General features: G+C 44.7%; 1 protein-coding gene across 1 annotated transcript in view; it reads left to right on the forward strand.

The window, feature by feature from the left end:
- APBA3 (amyloid beta precursor protein binding family A member 3) overlaps positions 1 to 23876 on the forward strand; it is a 38188-nt gene that overhangs the window by 3502 nt on the left and 10810 nt on the right. The window contains exons 2-5 of the mRNA XM_085636684.1: positions 12322 to 13684; positions 18913 to 18952; positions 20688 to 20833; positions 23038 to 23124. Coding sequence (XP_085492810.1) covers positions 12365 to 13684; positions 18913 to 18952; positions 20688 to 20833; positions 23038 to 23124 — 1593 coding nt within the window. The 5' untranslated portion in view covers positions 12322 to 12364. The remainder of the gene's footprint in view (positions 1 to 12321; positions 13685 to 18912; positions 18953 to 20687; positions 20834 to 23037; positions 23125 to 23876) is intronic.

A 23876-nucleotide genomic window follows, 5' to 3' on the forward strand; every position in this document is an offset into this window, starting at 1 on the left:
GTCGTTGTATAGTGGGAGCAGAAATATACCACACTTCCTGCTCTTATGCATGTGAGGCAGCGGTGGTTGCTTGAGAATGGTTGAATGTGGATTTCTAGACCCTCTGGAAACACGAGCGCAGGAGAAGGCGTCTGGAATGTGAGAAGAAAGATGGCAAACGCAAAACAAAGATAGCATGCGTCGATCTGGTAAGTTAATACACGTTTTGGTGCAGGTCGAGTCTATTCGCACATGCCTCCTCACGCATGGCCTTTCATGTCTCCGTTGTCATGTACTGCCTTGGCATGGCTGCGTTGTGTGTGTGCATTACTCTGCACAGAACCAAGGCCCAGATGAGGAAACAGCAGTAAGGGCGGGATGGAAACGCAGCCCATGTTACAGAAGGTTAAGTAAAATGAGTGCACTTTTGTAAACTCACTGGTAATAATAAAAGGTAGTTTCTGGCAACCCCTTCTTCCTTGTAGGAGCGAATCCCCTCTTTCGAAGCCACACATTAACACAATTTCTGCAGTTTTATAGTTTTCATCTTTGTCGGTACAAAGTAACTTGTATTCTTGGCATTTCGGTGGAGGCGTGCAAACCTGTTTGTAAAGCGGCCCTTTCTTTGGTTTTGTTAAGTTGAATATGGGTGACAAATTCCTTTGCAAGCTCTCACAAAGGCACAAGCACACATGGCGTTTTACGGCCAATAGCGACCACCACTCCTGCCTGGGTTTTCACACTGCCTTCAATGTCTCCAGCTTTAGCGCTGCTTCTTTCACTCTTGTTGCCACCCTGGTTTTTGTGTACTGTATTTGGAGGTTGTTTCACAAGTTCATTTCAATATCAGCGCAAATAAATAGGTCTGCTATTACACTTGTGCCCCCTTTGTTAAGCCATGTCTTTTGGGAAGTGGTATTTCGGAAAGTTTTGAGCTAATGTTCTGGTGCGGTGTGTTTACAGTGGTGGGTTCTCCACCAAGGATGGGGTTGTTGATGTTGGATGGGTTCTCTCTGAGCGAGTTGTTGGGCAACTGGGGGTATCTGTATTCTGTTGGTGTTTGGATGAGAGCTTTGAGCTGGTTTGGTGCGTCTGGGGACATGAGGAAGGTGCTACTGGATTTTCCTGCCAATTGCTACTGTTAGTGTTTGAGTGCCTGATCATTTGAGACCCAGACTGGTTCTCACTTCTATTCTTGCCCCTAATTATCTGATTTCCGGTTACTCTAGGGTACTGTGCCTATTGATGTCAAAGCTTCTATGTTAAATAAATACACTTTTTGAAATTTGAAAAGACTTTATCATATTTTCATTATATAGCACGGAAGGAAGCCCATCCTTGGGTGTGTGTGACCGTTCACCAGTGGCACATGAAGTAACAGTAGGTGTTGCAGCACACAGGCTAATGTGCTGCGTGGTTAAATACTTATAAATTACTAAAGGCGAGACCTATTGGCTATGCCAATGCTTGTTTTGACTTGTCATCCACTAGAGCAGGTCCACCTTGTTGCCTAAAATTGCATTTTGCAATCACATTTACAGGGGGGACTCGATGTTTTTTATTTATTTATTTATTTATTTTCAGAGTTTTATATGGCGCAAACTTGACCCAAATCGGGTATCAGAGCGCTTTACATAGTACCAGTTGCATTACATGAGGACACATTCATTTTTGTTAGGCACGGGGAGATTAAGTGAGTTGCCCAGAATCACAGGATGTTCAGCGTCTTTGCCGAGACTCGAACCCAGTTCCCCAGATTCGAGGTCGACCGCCCTAGCCGTTAGCCCAACTCCTCTCCCCATTGATTGATCTGAACATCAGTATGTGGACCCTGTTCTTTCTCCCCAATCACTATTGTCGATCAATTTGTGCTAAGCATGATGTTTAGGTTACTCCTTGTCGCTACTGAATGAACCCAGGTTGTTTACCATGACTTACTGTATACAGAGTAGAGGGGTGTGGTTGCATTCTCCAGAGTTCCACAGAGGCTTGGAGATGCACTGGATGCTGCAACAGATTGAGCCTTTGTAATTTTGTTAGCAGAGTGCAGAAAGGAACCTTATGGGCCCCCGTTCTTTGGGTGCAGAGTCTGTGCTAAGTGGCAAAAGTAGGGGAGGGACAAACGCAAGAAGAGGAAGTCTCGCCATCAAATAAGAAGCAAGTGAGATAGACAAGAAAGTGAAGCAGTGATAAGCAACAGACTAACCCCTATGTCCATTGTAAGTATTGGTATTGCACACAATAGGTCTTTCCGCATAAGACATCCGAAGGAGTATGTAGACGAGATCTAAATGTGCACACCAAGGGAAAAATAGGTACATCAACTTGTTATTGTGTATTATGTTTAGTAAACATTGGTGTACCATGTCACATTTTCAATAAAAAGGTTTGAATGTAAAAAATGGGACTTAAAATCAAAAAAGAATTGTTCTGTAAAAAGGCCCGAGGTATTTCAGTCTTGCCCACAGACATCGTTTAGCTGAATTTTGTCGATTATATATTATGGCCAATACTTACAGTGGGCTTTGGGTAAGCCCATTGATTGTCATTGGTTTGCTTGTCGATTTCATTTGTTTGTTTCGTATTTAGCGGTGTTGCTTCCTCTCCTTTTCTTGTATTAAAAGACCATAACTGCTTTCCCACCCCTTCGATTGATTGATTGATTTTTATCTTCCTACTGCTTACATTCGGTATTTTTATCAGCAGTCCATTTGAGTGCATTTGTTTTCTTACACTCTTTTGTGTGCTGCTTCTCCCCCTCTCATTCCTTCCCCTTCAATGTTACTGTAACACCCCCACACCTCCCAGCTTCCTTCTGCCTTTTTGTAATTTAATTTTCAAACCATGCACAACCATGTGCATGCTTAATGACTCTTGCATGTGTGATGATGCTTGTACTCGTATAAGTCCTCTCTCTGGCTTCTTTCTAATTTTTACCTTTGTCAATGCTGTTTCACGTCTACAAACCAGCATTTATATATATATATATATATATATATATATATATATTTTATATTTTATTTTTTATTTTTGTTTTTCCCAATGCGGAACAGCATTTGCAGATATCGATGGCAAAGTCAAAAGATTGGGTAACACCATTCTAAAGTCCTTTTTAGGTTTCGGCTGCACAGCACTTGCGCTGTGCTTGTGAAATATCTTGTATTTAAAAAAAAAAACCTTTACACGGGGCTTAGAGCCCACCTATTATTTACCTTTACTTACCGTTGGCTGACTCCTGTGATAGTCTAGTTTCCTTGCTTTCTATTGGTCAAAGTTTCCTCCTTGCCTCTGTCTGCCTCCTCAGCTTAGAGTCTTTATCCTGCAGTGGGGCGTGGATCAATTACTGCTTCCTGTGGCCAGTGTCCTTTCATTTTTTTAAAATGTTTTTTTTTCTGTAATTCATCCCTCCCTCCTCCCACTCTTAGTTGTTCTTAACCTCTTCGCTGCGGCGCAAATTCCGCCGCAGCGCTCCCGCAGTGCTGGCATTCCGATCACGGGCGTGGTCATGACGTCTCCCGGCCGTCGTCCGCACACGCCCATCGTGACTCATGACGGCCGGGAGACGTCATGAGCACGGAAGAGGATAAAAACCACCCCAAGGTGTTACATTACAGCAGCAATCCCTCCGCTAAGTGTCTATACCAAAGCTTTCTTAGAAAAAATAGCCTTAAGTGGATGTGATGATGCGTGTTGTTATGCAAACCGGCTGCACTTCTTACAGTGAATGAGTGAATTGTATGTATTCCACGGGCGCTTCACACCGCAAGAGAGCGACACTGTTAGAGCCTCTCAGCTTAACCTTGCTCTGCAGTACTCTGCACACATACATTTTCTATCCTTCACAGAACTATCGACCCATCCCCCTTCCCAGCCAAAGTCATTGAGAAAGCAGTCAACATCCAGCTCACCAGCCATCTGGAGAACTACGACCTTCTGGACCCCTACAATCCAGCTTCAGAGCACCAAGACAGCTCTAGTCGTAGCCACAGACAACTTCCGAATGCTTCTAGACCTCAGAGAAACAGCAGCCCTCATCCTCCTCGACCTCTCAGCAGGTTTTGATAGCGTATCCCACCATACACTAATCAACAGACTCCACCAGATCTGAATCCAAGGTGCAGCCCTCAAGTGGTTCGCATCCTACCTCACAGGAAGAACAGAGATAATCCCCACTCCCTATATCTCGCTCCCTAAGAACAAAACCTGCGGTGTACCTCAAAGCTCATCCTCAGCCCAACCCTTTTCAACGTATACATGACACCCATGGCCATGATCGCCAAGATTCACGGACTCAATATCATCTCCTATGCCAACGACACCCAACTCATCCTGTACCTGACAAACGACCTTCAAATGCAAAAAGAACAGTTGATGGACAGAATGCAGACTAATGTCAAACATTCACCCCAGTACAGAGATATGGGTCTAAATCCTTCGTTTTTTTGCTCACCATGCCATTCCAGTTTGAACTTAGCCATATGCAAATCAGTCTTGACCCTGTGCCTCATGGGAACAGTCCAGCCCGAACTGCCAAGCCAGTTCCTCTCTAGACTGGAAACAAGCATCCTAGGACCGGTTTTGGGGTTTCACCCCTCATCAGCCAGGATAGCTTGACTCCAATGGCATGGTGAGCATGGGACCCACGTCTGGGCATACCCATCCCACTCAGGGTGACAAATGCAAAAAGAACAGTTGATGGATAGAATGCAGAAAAACGTCATACATGCACCCCAGTACAGAGATCTGGGCCTAAATCCACCGTTTGTTTGCTCACCATGTCATTCTAGTTTGAACCCAGCCATATGCAAATTAGTCTTAACCCTGTGTCTCGTGGTAACAATCCAGCCCGAACTGCCGAAACCGGTCCCAGGATGCTTGTTTCCGGTCCAGGGAAGACATGGCTTGGCAGTTCGGGCTGGACTGTTCCTATGAGGCACAGTGCCAAGACTGATTTGCATATAGCTGTGTCTAAACTGGAGTGGCGAAGTGTGCTAAAGAACAATGATGGATTCAACCCAGATCTGTGACTGGGGTCAGTGTCTGGAAAGTTTCAGCGCTCTGTCCATCATCTCCTTGTGTTTGCTTTAAACGACCATCAAAGACAAAATTCCAAAGATGCATTAAATGTGTGGCAGTCTGGATTAGCAACAACTGTCTCAAACGCAACACCTATAAGACAGAAGTACTTCTCTTCGGGAAAGGCAAGGATACCTTCAGGACCAATGAATGATGGCACACAGAACTCTGCACAACCACCAAACCCACCGAACATGCCTGCAACCTCTGCATCATCCTTGACAGCCATTAATCCATGAAGAAGCAGGTCTGCGCCATCTCCTCCACTTGCTTCCTCATCCTCTGAATGCTCAGGAAGGTCTTCAGGTGGCTCCCACCCAACACTAGGTTTATGTATAGTGCTTGCAATGCAGAGTACATTACTTCTCAGCTCTGCGCATGTCTTCAGTGCTCCGCGCTGTCTTGGCTTCAACATTAAAAATGCAGGTTTTCTTTAATTCTGCATCTGCAGACATAATGTTCTTTTTGCCCATCTCCTTCATATGTCACCTTTTTTTGTGCAGCCAGAATTTTTTGGGTGATCTCAGAATTGGCTAAATGCAGCAGAGAACACAACACTGACGCACACATACACAGGGGAAAAAAAGTCAGAAAATCCCTGGGGGAGGAGCTATTTCATTTCAGATAGATGGAGGAACAAGCAAGCAGAGTCCGTGCTCAGACGCCTTTTGGGAACAAGCATTGGCAAAGCAAATAGGTTTCAGCTATGTGAAATCTATTGGCTTTTTCAATGTTTTGTTTACATGTTGTACAGGTCCTGTGCAATATGGCTGAAAGTAAAAATGAAAAGCGCTGCAATGCAGACAATGCTGGCTGCATCAAAGTGTGGTGTTTTTAAAAAAAACTTTATGCCATGTTGCACAGCAGTACATCTGCTGTGCAATATGTAAAAAACATTGACAAAACCAACAGAATTTGCATAGGCGAAAGCCAGTGACAGCTCCTCCGCTATGGCAGAAGTGTGTAAAACCGCCCCCCCCCCCCTTCCAGCAGCCGCAAAACTTGAAACAGAAAACAATAATAACACGGGTTTATTATCATTTTATTTTTAACATGAATGAGTCTTGGGGTTGGGGCCAGCCAATGGCAGGCTCGCATGGCAGAACCAACATGCACAATGCGATGTCTCCAACCTGAGCTGCGTTGCCGGGTGAGAGACAGAAGGCACAGACTCTTTGGGTCTCTAAATGGAGGGCACTCAGACCAATCCTGATGCTGCTCTCATGCATGACAGCAGCGTCTGGATTGGCCGCAGGGGAGTGAGGGAGCTTGTGCAGTGCAGCAGACGAGCACAGAGTCGTCAGTGCGGCGAGAGTCCGATAAGTAGTTTTCTTCTGTTTTTTGCCGTCGCCACTCTGCCCTAATACCAGCTGCCACTGGCTAAACCTATTGACTTTGCCAATTCTTGCGGTAAGATGATACATCCTTCTCAAATGTACTTCTTCAAAAGTACAGGCTGCACATGGCGACAGATGTTCAAAGTCTCATATTTCATACCCAATCCGCACCATCAGGTCTCCAGATAGGTGACATGCTGGCCTGTTTCACTCTCCCTAATCACACACAGTCCCACAAGAAAAGAAAATGTAGAGTAATGGATACACCAGAGCCTGCCTTCACCAGGAGTAACCTAGTGACGTACCCTGATCAGTGACACAGGTAGTAATGTGCCTTGAAAACGTGCATTTCTCTTGCTGTTGTGTGACCTGGGAAGTCCCATGCAGGTAAAAAAGTACATAATTTCACGTTCGTGAATTTCCCACTACTAGAAACAAAGCATGGATTATTGCAAAAAGTAGATCTACTTTACACTTTAAATGTATTTTTTTGTTTTAACTGGTCTTTCAAAGCAATGAGAACATACTTTTTACACAATACGCTTTTTATATTCCAAGTTTTAGGTTTGGGGTGAGGTAAGAGCTTTTGATTGTCCAGGGGGAAAAAAAATCTTATATTGAAATATACATTCTTATTAGGGCTTTCAGTAAGCCCGCCCTTGTTATCTGTTTGTCTGATGCTGTGTCATTCATATATATCTTCTACCTACTACAGCATACAGAACGGAGCAGTGGCTCTCTCCAACCTTTGGCTAACTACATTGTGAGTGACAGCATTCTGCTCTTTCACAAGAAGCGCATACAAAGTAGTACCTTGAGTGTCATGGACTACTATGGCAATGGGTTCTTTTTGAAACATGAGGAAAAAAATATTTTAGCCAATTTTTCAAAATATATATTGGCGAGATCCCAGCAGCTTCCTCCAAAAAGTTGTTAAAAAACATGCCAAGGCCAAAAGATTGGCAGCTGATGCCGGACCTATTGCCTTTATTATTATTATTATTACATTTGTATTGCGCACGAATCATCCCCAGGGGGATCTCTCGGCGCAGATGAGGCAGGCTTTGAATGACCACAGCAGATCAGCTAAACAGCCAAGTCTTTAAGTGTTTTCTGAAGATGTTTAAATCTGAACAAGCGCGCAGATTCCAGGGCAACTGGTTCCAATACTTGGGCGCGAGATAAGAGAAAGCACGCCCCTCCCCCCCCCATTTTTTTTGTCCTAATTCTCGGTGTTTGTAGGAATTTTCGGTTGCTCGATCTTAGGCACCGTGCCGTAGAGTACCAAACTAGTTTCTTAGTAAGATAAGCCGGCCCCTGGCCGACCCGTGCTTTAAAGGCCAGATAAAGAAGTTTGAAAAGAGCCCTCTTTCTGATAGGTAACCAGTGAAGTTCTCTCAGTAGAGGGGCAGAAGGCGTGCGTGGAGGTTTATTTAAAGCCAGACGTGCTGCCGTATTTTGAACGACCTGTAGCCTTGACAAAAGATCTTCCCTGACTTCTACCAGAAGAGCGTTCCCATAATAGAGTCTGCTCACTAGTAGTGACTGGATCAGGACCCTTCTCGCAGAAAGGGGCAGCCAAGGAAAGATCTTCCTTAGAGTACGGCCAAAGCATTTACCTGTTATAGTTTTGACATGCTGTTCCATGGATAGATTCTGATCCATGATCACACCCAGATTTCTGACCCCTTTTTTTGGAAGGGGTGGAGGACCCAGTAACTCTGGCCACCACTCATCCGTCCATATTTCCTCTGCCTTCCCGAACAATAAAATCTCCGTCTTGGTGGGATTGAGTTGGAGATAGTTATTTTTCATCCAACTGGAGATTTTCATCATGCAACTCTTAAACCTTTCTCTAGTCAGTAGGTGATCGTTTTCTATGGGGATAAGCACCTGAGTGTCATCCGCATAGGAGATGGTTTGGAAGCCGCAGGATTCAATGATGGCAGCCAAAGGGGCCACGTAGATGTTAAACAATGCTTGTTCAAAAGTAGGGTGTAAAATAGTCCCACTTCAAAACCGTATATGAAGCCAAAAGTAATTACAAAATGCTGTTAAAATCACAACCTAGTTGTGTTGAAAAGCTCAGAGCGTGAAGAGGGATGCTTGAATCCCAAGCAGTTTTACTACGAATTACAGGATGCTTTCTTCTGTCCGCACTCATGGTTGGCGCTTATAATAAGACGCAAGCTGTGGCATTCAAAGATGGCGTCCTCTGTTGTTCATACTGTGAACATAAGTTGGTTTAGCCACCACCTCAGCCAAGTTAAAAGGGAGCTAATAGGTCCCTCACGCCATTGAAGCTAATAATGTTAATTATACTCATTAAGTAACATCGTTTGCCCGGTGACCATTTCCCATTGAACTTTTCCCAGATTATTGATATCGTACCCTGAATACTTGCCATGATAATTTAGGATTTCCATGAATGGCCAAGGTTAAAACCGAAACTTTTTCCTCCGAGTGTTTAACTGGAAGTCACAATGTTATAGTTTGCCACAGTCTTCATGAAGCCTAACACTGCAATCATTTTATTTTTAGAGCGGTAATTCGATTGTGGTTGAGAGGTGTGTATATTTGAGGATGACTGGAGCACTGTAAGTGCTGGTGACTGTACTGTAGAACTCTAGGAGCTTAGGGACATTGGATATGATACTTTAAATTCTGACAGAGACCAATAGGAACTCTGCCAAACAAGTGCCAGCCATCCTTATACTAGAGTGATTTTTCCCATGGCACTTAGTTCTGTGGTCTTGACATTTTTGTAAGTGTCGTAAATGACACACGTTAATGGTACTCAATTTATCAACCTCCAGAGGTTGAAAGACCCGAGTTGAAAATCCTGACAGGGCCAACTCATGACCTTCAAGTCACGCACACAGATGTCAGCAGTGAGCAAGAGAACTCACTAAGTGAGCGATCTGTGGCGCCAAGTGAAAGGCGTTCTGAATTCTGAGACGGGTTGTTTTGGTTGAGGGCCTCCTATCCCCGGCATGCAAAATGCTGCTGATTAGAAAGAGTCAGGCCCAAAATGATGGCAATGAAACTACTGGAAACTGGTAAAATTGTCAATGTTGGCAGTCTCCTGCACAGGATAGGTCCGCACTGATGGACGCATGGCCACTGATACTGAGGTTTATGAATAGGGGCGGTGGTAAAATACCTTTTAAGAGGGTTGTGGCTATGCCTTCTGCTGGGGAAATGTACAGAATTTGCAAATGTATATTGGATTCTGACTTGAGCACCTAACTCCAAGTTCTTTATCTGAAGAAAGAATGAATGTGTCTTGAACATAAAAATAAATCACTGACCTCTGTCTTAGAAGTGCACCCTTCCACTGTCTAAAAACCTGCCCCAGATCTTGCGCCACAAAATACATTTTTCTAATGTTTTTATACCAAGTGAAATCTTGTATGTGTCTCAATGCTTGTTTTCCTAATGATGAGTAGTTTTAAAGAGGGTAGGAGAGCTGGACTATTTGTAATTTAGTAACTTTTACACTTGATTGGGAAGAATATTTAAAATGGAGTTGGAGAAAATAGGGAGGGGCTTGTTCCCTGGTGTGTTTCTTGTCAGTCATTCAGATCTGATCCGGGCACATTCCGAGAAAGACATAAGATACTCTCAATCCAAGATTCACATCTACAACTCCGAGCCTGGGGAGAGACAGCATAACTCCTTCACAGGAGGTGGAGAAGCAGCGCTGTGTTTGCTTGTGACAGTAAAGACCTTGTGCAAATTAAATCTCCCAACATTTCTTGGCTCACGGATGAGCCTACTGGGCAGTGGATCAGTTCCTACATTACCCACTCAGTTGGGTCCATGCCAGGCTGGCAGACACATGGACGCTTTGAGTCCTGCAGAGCTGGCACATGTGAGGTGGAAAGGGGTGATAAATATAGGCATTACCAAGCAGCCCCAGTGGCTTCTGGGGGCCTCGCCTGATGTCTGAAAATGCACCTCTGCCTCCAGAGGCTTTCGTCACTGGTCTGCTCTACATTCGATGAGCTACTGTCTGCAGGAAGGCAGTGATAAATTAGGCTCAGAGGCATGCAAGAAGTGAACAATAGCAACCATTCTTTCGTCAAAAAGTGTGAGGACCTCGAGCTCGCTGGGGAAAGGTCTGTTCTGTATTTGACTTGCTTTTAAGTGTTTGCCCTTAACGTTTCCTATGTTTTTTCAGCTGTTTTAATGAATTTGTATGTTTCCGATTCATGAATTAAGTCTGAACCTGGAGTGTAGAATCTTACATATTGTCATATTACGTTTCTTGCACTGCCCTGCCCTTTCCAGACAGCTTCTCGTCTGTCCTGTTGAACCACTTGATATTGCTGGGGTCAACTACCTATACACTGAAGCCATAGGTTTACATCTACCCACAACGGCAACACCCTCTAAAACTTAAGCTTTGGAAACAACCTAGTTATTTCCTGTTCTTCACCATCTATGTTGTGCTATGTGGATTTGTAAAGCACATGGCTACTCGCAGGCTTCCCAGCTCGAGTTAAGACATAGCGTTGCTTCGGTATAAGTGGAGAAACATGGGGTCTATTAATGTGGATATAGCCATGTTTTTAGCCTTTTTCTGAACAATGATTCATTGTTTAGGTTTCTTAATTGTATGGGGAGCGTGTTCCAAAGTTTAGGGATGAGATATGAAAAGGACCTACCGCCCATCTGGCCTTGTGAATTCTAGGTACCTTTAAGAATCAACCCGTAGAGAATCTTAAAGCCCCACTGGGGGAGTAGAGGGTCACGAGTGTTCTTATCATTGTGAGCCCTTTGGCGTTAAGGCCTCTATGCGCCAGGCAGAGTATTTTAAATGTTATCCTTTCCTCATTAGGGAGCCAGTGCAGAACAGCTAGAGCACTGTTTGCCGAGGCAAATTTTGTGACCTTGTATAGGATACTTACTGCGCATTTTGGACAACCTGGAGCCTTTTGATGACATATTTGGGGGCTTATGTACAAAGAGTTCCCGTAGTCCAAACGGGAGAGAACAAGGGATTGGACCACAATATTGCGGACACACTCGGATAATGTCTCGAATTTTACAGAGTGTTCTGAGGGTGCTAATACAAGCAGACACAAGTTCTTTGGCCTGGGTATTCATGGAAAGGGACTTGTCCATCCACATCCCAAGGCTTTTAATAGGGAGGAGGGAATGGGTGGATTGCCCAAACATTCTGGGCAGTCTCTTGGTGGTTGGGGGTCAAGTCTGTTCCCCAGAACCATCAGCTCAGTTATTTCTCCATTCAGTTCTAAGCAGCAGTTTGCCATCCACTTGAATACTTTTTCCAAGCAGTGAGACAGTTCTTGGGACTGTGGGCCTTTTCTAGGGGCGAGGGAGACGACCAATTGTATGTCGTCGGCATATGATACTATTGACAGCCCAGTCTCCTGAACAATATCTGCCAATGGGCGCATTGACAGGTTAAAAAGGCATTGCCTAATATTCCAGAAGTAAATCTTCTTTGTGGTCCAAATACGATGGCGCCACTGTGGCAGCAGCTGCATCCACTGTCCATACTGTAAAAGTCACTCTGCCCTACCCTGCATTACTCTGTTCTGTGCCAGCCTGCACCCAAAAGGTAAAGCACTGTATTCCTGGCATATGGAACCTCCTCTGTCGTATAAGAGTAAGAAGAGGTGATTTTCTTAGATCCCGACCCTTTACTAATGCTCTTATTTTTACGTGTTGTTCGGTTTAACCTGATCTACAATAAGTCCCTGCAGGGGCCACAACATCTCTGTGGTGACACATCATTCATTGTTCCTGATCAGGGCATGCACTATTTAGCAGCAGGCCACATCTAATGAATTAACTTGGGATCAAAGCACAGATGGTTTTCTTCTGTTTGACAAATGTTAATACAGGGCATGCATTGCCTTTAGTTTCTAAAGCAGTGTTTTTTTTTCTCCTCCTACAGTGTACGACGTTTCTTCCCATCTCCTGCCCGGTTAACGGTCATCATGACAGAGGGCAGCATGGATTTTCAGACGGATCTAGTGGCTTTGCCCCTCCTTGAAGGTAATGGTCTCTCGTGTGAAGTCCCCGAACCCCCAGCCATGGACTTGGAGGAAGTGGCACAACCCTCATTGGTTTTTGAGCAGACCAACAGCACTGCACATCAGCTAAGCTCCCATTTGAGCATGCTGTCCTTCCTTCCTCCCGACCCGTCCACCTCTAGTGAAGAGACTCGGTCATGTAGCAGTGTCTCAGGAGAAACCTCTTGGCATCTACCCGACCATAAAGGGATCTTGGAGCCTGAGATTTCACAGATCACCCTAAGAAGTTGCAGTAATCAGACAATCACGCCTGTTTTAGAGTATGATGCACAGCAAATGTCAGCTGACACATTGCGCCAGGAGGTTTACAAGGACACATCCAGGGTGCTGGAAGAGACTCCAGAATGCGACTACAATTTGAAGGACACTCGGGCAGTATCTTCGGGGACACATGGGCTTTCTGAGCAGAGCAGAGTGTCGTCGGGCAGTGACCTCATGGATCTAGGAGAGCAATCCATGAGCCCTAACTCAGCAAATGCTCTGAAATGGTCTCAGGAGCCGGAAGATGATCACCAGCACATCCAGGAACTTCTAACACTGCTCAGTTCGCAAAACCTTGCTTCCTGTGATGATGCAGTCACTGCTTCCGATCTTGTGCTTCCTTCTGAGGAGGATGTGAACCTAGCTGTGAATTTTGGACTGGAGACAATGGAGGAAAAGGAAACCAGTGACTTCCACAAGACACAAGAACTATTTCCAGAGTGTCCACCTTGTCCTCTCCATATAGCCACAGGGAGAGGCCTTGTGGTGCAAGAGCGACATGGTGGGCATCAAGCTTACCATCAGGGTGACACCGAAATCCAAAGCCAGCATGGGCTACTCTTTGCTGATGCTGACCGGGAGGACTTGCTGAACCTTCTGAGGCATCAGAGGGTAACAACGTCTGAGCTTGGCACAGGGACACCGCTGGCCAGGTCAGAGGCTGTGGCTGGGACGAGCGTTGATATGTGTCATGGCACCAGCACCCCAGAGCAGGACAGCTGTGATGTACTTGAAGTGGCAACTCACCAAAGGTGCTGCCAGGACTCAGATTGTTGCTGCACAGCAACGGGGCTGGAGAGGCTGGTTGTGGGGGTGTCCCAGCCTTGGCCGGAGACAGAGCGTACACCAGAAGACTCCACCTGCATGTCTCCCATCAGTCCAGATGAGTGCCCAATGACTTCCAGAGTTCGGAATCCAGCTTCTTGCACACCAGAAGATCATCACACACAAAGTAACAATGATGTAAGCTATTTTGATGATGCCCTGTGTGTGTTGGACATTCAATGGAAAGTGTGGCGTGGGTAACTGTAGCGTGTAGTATTAGTAATCAACAAATACATAGGTTATTTAGTTTCCTGGGGAAATGTTTATGCTGTGCACGAGATGAGTGTGTCTCTGTTTGGACTGTGAAATTTTTACTGATGCAGATGGCGTAAAAGCTGCCTTTTGGAGTGATTCTAGTAATGTACAGTACAGAAGGTTTTAAGGATGGATTCCCCTGTGGACATCTTTAATGGGTCCCAAAGATTTGGAAGTCTTTGCATGTAAATGTGCTAAGTGACACATAGGTGCAGGAGGTGTTAAAATCCTAGGCTGTTTTCATTTTTGAACTGCAAATACAAAAGAGTTCTAGCCAGTGAGTATTTTGATATGCAGACTTTCAAATGGCTGCTGTATTTTATTTGTTACTTGCTCGCTATGCACTGGCTAGTTTGCAGATATTGGGGGCATCATTATAAAAGGAATCCAGGCCTGGCAGATAGAGATATATATGAATATGTGCCTGGTGAGAGTAAAACAGAGGAATCGGGGGCCTTGACATAAGGACTGAAGAGGGGCCCAAATAGAGCACTTGAGGATAAGGGATGACTTCTGTTATTCTCTCGACCTCTGAAGGCAGCGGCCTCAGATCTTCCTCTCTCACCCTTAAAGATCTTGTTCTTGCAAAACTAGTGCTAAATATGAGCCATTAGGTGGGTGAGCAGTGTGGCTACTACTTTAAACACCCTCCCATTGCCCTTTCTATTGAGAGGGTCTGGTATCAGAGAAGTTTGGGGCCCATAAGGAGAGCATACTACAGGCTCAGCTGCTATCTGTCTGCTTACACATTTATGGCACCAGAGTGCAGCATCTTTTGCTTGGTTGCCCCTCTAGTGAAATAACATGGACATAGCCCAATGCCTTCCTTTCTTTAGTATTTAAAAAGTATTTAGAGCAAACTAGTCAGTATTCCTGCTTGGATTTGCCTGTTGGTGGTAAGCTGGTCTTAAGCCCTTGTAGTAATCAGCCAATGCCCCAAAACAGGTCACTGTAGACTGTGAAATGCCTATAGCAGGAGTAAAAAGGCCAATTTTGTGCAAGCGGAGGGAAGAAAGGTGGAAATCATATGCCTTAAGTTCAATTGGATTGAAAGCTGGATTTTAACAATAACGTGTAACCCACATCCGGAATACATGCTTGCCGTTGTCCCCCAGCATTCACAAATAGCCATATGACCGCAGCCCCCACCCATTGTCCTTTTTAGTTGGAGACCTCCTACCACCCATTGCCAGGAGCTTCCCCTTGACGTCCTCCATGATGGTATCTTGGGCTGGCAGTCATTATACTTGTCTCTGAAACCACCGGGCACGCCAAGAGATGCGAGCGATCCCACCCACAAAAGTTCTAAGGCAAGTCGTTTTAAGGAAAGAACTGTCCAGTTATTACCGTGGTCCTCTTCGGAAACTTTCACCATTGTCCTGTTAAAAACGGGTGTCCAGAACAGCTTATGAGTGGACAGCACAGAAGGTTTCTTAGAAGCCAGCATGTTTTGCCAGGAGGAGGGGTGTTAAGGTGTTTGAGAAGCTTGTGGAAGGGCACAGGAGGGATCTGATGTGAGATTCAAGAAATGGGTGGGATGTGCTGTGACCAGGATGGGTTATGAGTGGACAGACCCAGAAGGGACCTGAGAAACTAGAACTGTGTGGATCGAGGTGTTGAGAAACAATCTTAGGATCTAGGACAGCATATGAGGGGATAGGCTGAGAAGGGATATGAAAATACGGCACAGGGTGTCAGGGATGGGCGCATAATGGATCTGAGAAATCAGGAGGGGACGTGGAGGAGGGTCCATAAGGCATCGAAGAAGCCAGAACAGGGTGGGTGCATTGAAGGGATATGAGAAACTATGACCGGGTGGGGTGGGTGGGCCCATAAGGGAACTGAGTAGCAGACAGGCAGTCAAGTACTAACTCAGAAGCCCGGTAGGAGTCTGAAGAGAGGCCCAGCAGAAGCCAGAATGTGGAAGTATGTACATCTCTGTCCTTTGTAATTTTGGTACTGCAGGGCTTGCAATCCTTACCTGAGATATATGGCTGGGCAGGTACGTGCTATTCCCTGTGGCTGGTCTATCCAAAGGTGGGCTGGGGGTGGCTGCCAAGTATCCCGTAGGTATTTAGAGGAGTGTGCATGGGTGTCTCCTTGCATCACTTAAGTGATCATTTTAGGATAGGAGAAGGTTGTCCTATGCCTCATGGGTATGCAGGGGTGGGCAGCAAAGTTCTGCTGCTTATCCCAGGGATGGAGTTGCCTTGGGAGGAGGAGGAGGGTCTAACCCTGTATCTTTGGGGTAGCAAGGGGTGGTAACGGGACTGCAGTCTATTCCTGGGGTTGTGAGCAGAAGGTTGCTGCTGTTTATCTGTTCCACATACAAAGACAGGAAACTATGTGGCTTACATGTCTTTTATATATGCATTCCACTGGCAAATGTGAACATTTATCAGGTGTCAGGATACCTACCTGGAGGAGTGTTGGTGCAAACAGGCACAGATATTGAAAAATGCTCCTGCCTTTTTGATTCATCAGACAGAAATTGAGTGTGCGCTGCACCACAGATGACATTAGCCACACAAACGGACCATGTGCTGTGCATTTGTTGGGATAACCTTAGTATACTTCTGTACATTTTGTTGCTATTCCTGCCTCCAGGCTGTACTACTAGCAGCATTGAGGCTCCACTTCATATTTGAATCTCATCTGTGCCAGTGAGTGGTAATGCAAGGTGCCAGCCTGCAATTCTTGTGCCAGTGAGTGGTAATGCAAGGTGCCAGCCTGCAATTCTTTTTCAGAGCAGAGTGCCCCTTCCTTTTGAGATTAACCTCACAAAGTAGTTTGAACATGCCCAAAAAGTTCAACAGGCCTTTACCTTGTAAGCTTACAGACCTCAGTGTATTCACAAAATATCAGCGTCTCGCTACCAGAGAGAAGTTATTTTGCAAGTGAGTTCAGCGCAGTGTACCAAAGACACCGCTTTATTCTGGCCATTGTTTGACTACTCAGCCCTCCCATCACATGGTCCCTGGCCAAGTATGTCATTATGTGTCTAATATCTACTTGAAGCCACTAAACCCCCCCACAAAGTAGCTCCTCCGGATCTTAGAGAACAGCCCCATCCCCCAGGACGGGGGTACAAAGCAATTTAGGACACTTTCTTATAAGCTTTCACATAATGTGACTTACTGCAGTGGGCTTTCCTGGCAAGTGGTGGAGAGCAAAACAAAATGGCAGCTGTCTCAGTGTACCCTAGGAACACATCTACACATCATGGGTCCTGGAACATGCCTGTGGCTCACCCTCCTTAGGCATGTGGATGTATTATGGTCTTGGGCAGAACGTGTTTATAGTTCTGAGGCGTACAGCAAGTTGTTGCAGTTAAATCCAAGCTGAGACACAAGCTCAAAGCATGAAATAAAAAAGAGAACCCACAGCATTTTTGCTGAGCCTACAGACAGACGTGTGGTTTGGCATGCTGGTACAACAGCAATTTTCAAACAGATTGCAGTAATATGATCAGAAGGTTTTAGCTGCTGACAGACGTGGTTTTTAAAGTAGCCTCCGCCAGAAGATGACAGTTCACAAAAAAAAGTATAATTTCTAACCAGTTATCTTCCAGCACAAATACGTTTGGACTTGCTGCGCCAGCACTGGAGCTCTTTGACAGCACTCATACGGAGACAGGAGAGTATCGGAGAATGCACACAAATACTAGGCTGGCTAAACTCTAGCTGGTTTGGGAAGGGGTAGTTTCAGATGTGGGTCAGAGCTGAGGTTGCTGTTTTTATTCAAGCATAGGCTTCTTTAACACTATGCCATTGAAGAGACCGTGTTCTGTATATTTCAGTGAGGTTGATTATGGTTCCAGTTGCATGTCCCATTATTACCGGTATGGAAATGTATCCTTCCCCGTTGAAGCAGTGCTGTGACTTGTTTCCAGTCCAGGTAAGACATGGCTTGGCAGTTCAGGCTGAACTGTTCCCATGAGGCACAGGGTCAGACTGATTTGCATATGGCCATGTCTGAACTGGGGTGGTGGAGTGGGCTAAAGAATGATGATGGATTAAAGCCAGATCAGTTGACTGGGGGTGAGTATTTGATTTGCTCAAACGCTCCGTCCATCATCCCCTTTGGTATCCCTGTGGCTGGAATCGAGCAGCCGTCTGATATTCTGTGAGGCCCAGAGTGCAAGAAATGAATTTGTGGCCACCAGGGGTAAGGAGTATTATTGGCATGTATCTCAAATCCATTTGGAAACATGGAATAGAGAAATAAGCAGGGATGGTTTTTGGAGCCCAGTAATCCCTGTCCTTGATTTTACTCTCTGGGTTGAACTCATGTGGTACCCCCTTGTGTGAAGGGACGGGCAGTGTATATGAGGCTGGAATCAAGGTATGGTACCATAGGCACTTTCCCATGAGATAAAGCACTAACGTGGGGCCATTTAGCCTCTTCAAAATGCTGTGCCTGGTTCCATACTTTCCCAGCATCTCCGAATAACCATACAGAAGGAAAAACACAGTTGCAAACCGGAAAATGAACATATAAAACATTATTTCGCTCTCTTTTCCCATGATCAAAGCCTGTTGAGCAAGACTTTATTCGCAGTACCTCCACAATGGGTATTTCACTTACCAAGACAGCTACAGATCGTATAAAATATTAGCACACATGTATAGACCTATAGAACTCGGGAATCCAGAAGGTGCCACCTTTATGTGATGTGTAAGGGAGCATGTAAGCTTATAATCTCCAAGAAGCTTAGAGTGACATCCTAGATAATTGGTGGCTGAGCACGAAGAGTTAGGTCAGGAGACCATCTAGCAAGTTGTGGTTTTATTTCCTTCACTGCCCAGTCTCACAATCCAGGTCTGTCCAATGCTGAAGTAAAGAAGTAAACATATTGTGTCAAGTAGCGCTTACTATCATCTCTTTCTAATGATTGAGCTTGGCACTTCACAGATCCTAGTGAAACCTTAGCGCTGATCTGTGGACACTTGTTTCCTAACACTTATGCTTCCACAGCCGCAGTCTGAAGTTGTTGACCCCATGAGTGGAAGACGTGTACTCTTGCCCTTAGAGCTCGTCTACTGAACTTTTGTTGTTTTATTCTGAATGATCCTTTCTCAAACTGAAACTGAAATCCTCCTCTATTTCAGATGGTGGAATCGGTCTCCTTTTATCCCGCTTCAAAGGAAGGTGAGTGTCTGGTCTGTGCTGGGGGAAGGTAAAAGTAGGCCAGACTATTGGATAAGCACAAGTGACTTTGAACATGCCTTTACCTAGAGCTCCCCTCCCTGCTGTATGATTGACTGTCCCCATCCCAAGGGGCTTTTCATAGGTGCTGGTACTAAACAAATGAAATTAGCAGAACTAATGTGTTAGATTTACTCAAGTGATTTTCATCCAAACAAAATTAATCCGTCCTTTGGCCTTTTCAGCTGATGGGGGGCAACACAATCGCCTATGCGTTAGTTCCAAAGGCGAACGTTTTAGGTTTCGACCATCTGAGTGCTGATCTAATGGGAGAAACCGATAGGCCCCTCAAAACTGCTTCTGGGGGCATTTAATAGAGAACCCCTATAGCTTTGCCCATTCATTTCTTTCTTCTTTCTCATAGGGGCTTATTATCTTCTAGGACCACCAGTCAGCGAGTCACTGAAGAAGACCCCCTTTCATCTAAATGTTATCTAACTCCTACCATCTTTTTGGTGGCTTTCGGCACATTAGTCACTAATTTGATGTCATTACAAAATTATAGATAATGAACAACTATTGTACCATAATGATTTTTTTTTATTATGCCAAAATATACATGCAAATAAAACTGGCTATGTCCTGCATTGGATGACATTTTTCACTTTATTTTGTTTGTACTCAGTCCTCTGAAACCTTGTGGGATTTTTGTTTTAATATTAACAGAGACAGGAAACAACTTTAGGCACTTATAATGATATGGGACTCAGATTTATAGGAGCATACTATGGCATTTGGCTGGCCTACATGAACGTCACCACAAAGAAAGTAGATGTTAGATAATATTCACAAGAAAGCTGGTTTTCTTAGTTGGCTTTATTACAGGTTGTCCTATAAGTCAGTAAGCCCCTGTGAGAAATACTTGTGGGGAGAGCCATGGACCTTCATTGAATTACCCATGCAAGAGGCTTTTAGTCTCTGTGTCTGTTTTTCCCTTGAGATCAGCACTCTAATAGCCAGGAGGTAAATTATACACTTTTGTAACTAATTAATTGGAGATTCGTTGTTTAGCATTTTTAGTCAAACCGGAGGGTAGGAATTCAGAGACTGGTCTGTTGCATGGGCGGCAAGTAACATCCAGTCATTTGTGGTTGAAGTTAGAATCCTTGCAGTCGTGCATAAATGTTATGGCCTTTAGTGGCAGTGAAGAGTTCAGTGACCAGGCCTGACAGAAATGATTAGATTGTTCAATGACGAGATTGCAGGCGGTCTGCTTCCCAGGTTGCCTGTTGGAGGTGATGCATGACTAAGGCCTAATCAAGTGAGGCTCTTTTAACAATCAAGAGGTAAAGAAAGAACAGCCTGCACTGCCCTCTGCAAGTGCCTTCTTGTCTTTGAGGGTAAACTCATGACCTATCAAAAATGATGAAAAGCAAATGGGGTTAAAAATTTAAAAAAAAGTGACGGGGCAATAGGGAAACGCCCTTGTTGACATACATGGGAAAGCCGATGCCTCCGATTACTGGAAAGTGGTGGAAGAAGGAGGACTTGTATTGCACCATTCAACATCTAAACTTTGTTGTGGGAATCTATTACAACCATTGATGTGTTGAGTCAACAGTGATGGTAAGCCAGATTGTACAGTGCCCATGGCACATCTGGTGCTGTCTCAGCTGCTAGGCTGAAACTGCAATCTCCTGAGGTTTGTTTTTCCGACTGTTTTCTCTCCACCTCCCAGTGCCTGGTCCCTGCGACCCCGAAGACCTCTTGGATGGAGTCATTTTTGGAGCAAAGTACCTTGGCTCCACCCAGCTGACCTCAGAGAAGAACCCCTCCACCAGCACGCGCATGCGGCAGGCTCAGGAAGCGGTCGACAGGATAAAGGTAAGAAATGGCAGCGGGTCACTTTTGGTGGGTGTTTGTGCAGGTCACATCATTACAGTAGCGCAGAGGAGATACAGAATCCGTGAATGAATGCAGAGGCGAAACACATTTTTGCCAGATTATGGAATCTGATAAAGGTTGGGCATGCATCCGCTCAACCAGTCAGCCTTTTTCCTGCCCACATATATCGTGGTCTGTCGCAAAAAAATTACCCATAACTAAAAAGCAAACAAATAATTCCCCATCCTACTATCAACCATAAACTGCTGAGTGCCTCTAGCCTTCCTACTCCTTAACTCACCTTTCTTATGTGTATGGGATCAACGGATATCATAAGTAGATTTAAAACGTAGTCCTGTTCAAGATAAAATCCTGTGAGATTTTCATAAAGAGACCAAAAGTAACCCTCAACTTATAAAGGTGCCAAAAATACCCAAAGAGGGAGTTCCAGGCTCGTTACAAAAAGGGGAAAAAACAAACCATAAATATGCTTAAACTAATTTGCAGAAAAGTAAAATTGAAGCTCTTTCTAAAGAGCAGAGAACAAGAAAGGGACTGCTCACTTTTGGTCACATGAACAGAAAACAACAACTTTCTTAGCGAGAAATACCTAATCTAAAGTCTGAAAATAGTATTTGTCCTTTTGGTACATGTGTGTACAGCAGACTCTTTATAGGCAAAGAGGTAATTCAGTAGACAAGAGAAGGGAAAATAACTTTTATAATAAAAGCAGCTTTTATTTATTTTTATTCTCCCTCGACCCAAGTGTTAGTTTTATAAGGGTTTCACAGTAAACAGGAATATAGACATGAACAGTAGGGTGACCAGAATTTTAAAGCCAAAAACCGGGACATTTCCCAAAAATAGAGGGACTACAATTTTACTGCAACCCAGCGCGCAGAATGACAGTGCTCCTTAGCAGAGAATTACAGAAGACGCAGTGAGAACATACATAAAATGCCATTTTAAAGCCAGTAGCTTGCCTGTTAATTAAATGACTTTCTTACAACAGCTGCTAACTATACCTGCTTTGAAAAACATGAAAAGATTCCTCCCACCGTTTTCAGCGGACACTCTAAAAACCGGGACATGAGCTTAATAGCCTGAAATCTGCCAGGACAGCTGCCGGAAAACCGGGACCATCCGGGACGCCTGGTCACCCTAATGAACAGCCCATGTGGCACACAAGTGCACAGCACGCAGTGATGAGAATAGCGTTAGACATGGGGGCATTTGATAAGCAAGAGCAGCATAAAGAAGGTTTTAAGTGGATAGGCAAGCAATAAAAGCTGTGATCATGGGTCCAGATTGGCAGTGTGTTCATGGATTGGGAGGAAGCATTTGGGGAGGGGGGGGGGGATAAGACCAGGGTGCCATGAAGCAGAATTGGCAAATGTGCACATTAGGTCCAACTAGCAATCTGAAGTGGTTACATTAAAGTTGGTGTTATGGTGAGAGGGGTCCCCGGGGGCAATTGTGGGTGGGGAGGGGATATTCAGAATCAAATCCGCCTTTATGAATGAGACATTCTTAAGAGGGGTAGGCTAGCAGCTTCCCTCCTAACTCTAAAAGGGTTATGATGAAGGAACCCCCTAACTGGGGTCCTGTTGCTTTGCATAGGCTTGTGCCCCACAGCATGTTGGAAAACCTAAGGCAACTGGAAAAATTAGGCCTTGATAATGGAGCGAACAGAACATGGCACTACAAGACTCACACCACATTACAGAGAACTGAATAGCAACACAGGTGTTTAAAAAAAAACCTCAATTTTAGTCAGACCCTGTAGTATTTTTTCCTCTATGCTTTCATGGCAACTGCCAGTAGTGTCTATGCCTCGACGCTGACCCACTGTGTAGGAATGTGCACATTGTAAACTTTGAGGTCCTCTTGATCTCATCCAAATACCTACACAATGTGTACACTTAACTCCACGCATAGGTTTTGTATGCATCACCCACCACGTGCTTTACATAAATGTCTAGAGAGATCGCCGCTGATCTCTGAAGAAGTCTGAGACTTGGGTTATTAGGAGCAAATCAGCTGTGCTTCAAAAATGTAGTCCCATTAAGAACAAAAGCCATAACGCACATATGAAATGTAAACCAGGGTGGTTCACCTTTTGCCTACCTTCAGTGGTAATATGATCAATACGCCTCGTCTTCGTGCAGTATGTTGCTCCTAACACTGCGCCTCTTGTACTGTAGGCACCGGACGGAGAGTCGCAGCCAATGACTGAAGTAGATCTCTTTGTCTCCACCCAGAGGATTAAAGTGCTTACTGCGGACAGCCAGGTAGGTGCTTCATCCAGATGGGGTTGAAGCCGGGTGCTTAAAACAGGATTACTGCTACACTGTATGCCTAACCATGAGGTTATTAAAGTTTCCTTTGTTCAAGGTGATGCATTCATTGTAAAATAGTTGTGCCTTTAATATTCAGCCTGTTTTGTGCTTAATAGCAGTATTGTGGCTGTTGTTCATAAATATGTGCCATTTTCTTGTACTCCCTCTCATTACCTTGGAATAAGGCGTTAGGCACTCTATTGGTTTGTTTGGTGTGCTTTGTACTTAATGCTTGTTTTGGGTTTAGTTGATGTTTGCGAGTCAAACAATCAGTAGATTTGTAGAGCGCTTCTGGTCACCAGTGAGGGTATCCAGGCGCTACGACGGACTATAATTCTGCTAAGCTCCTAGATGGGCAGTGGAATAATTCTGGATTAAGTATTGCTGTCCTGGTGTGAATGGTAGTCTTACTGTTATGTCCAGATTTTAGTTTGAATGAGTTGTGCAATGCTTAACTAATCATAGCTAATTTGCACCGTGTCTACTATTGGGTTAATATTTACGTTATACCTCTGGTTAATTGTTTGCGTTCCAAAGGTCTTGTTTCTCACCACACAATTTTTCTTTCTTCTGTTGTCTTGGAAGTATTATGGGATACTGCCGATTTTGTTGTTTGCGCCTCTTTACTGTTTCAGGAGGCCCGTGTATGTTATGATGTTGGCTGCATGAATTTTTTCTCAGTATTGTGCATCATTTCTGACTTG

Source organism: Triturus cristatus, chromosome 12 (genome assembly GCF_964204655.1).
Source record: "Triturus cristatus chromosome 12, aTriCri1.1, whole genome shotgun sequence".
Lineage (NCBI taxonomy): Eukaryota > Metazoa > Chordata > Amphibia > Caudata > Salamandridae > Triturus > Triturus cristatus.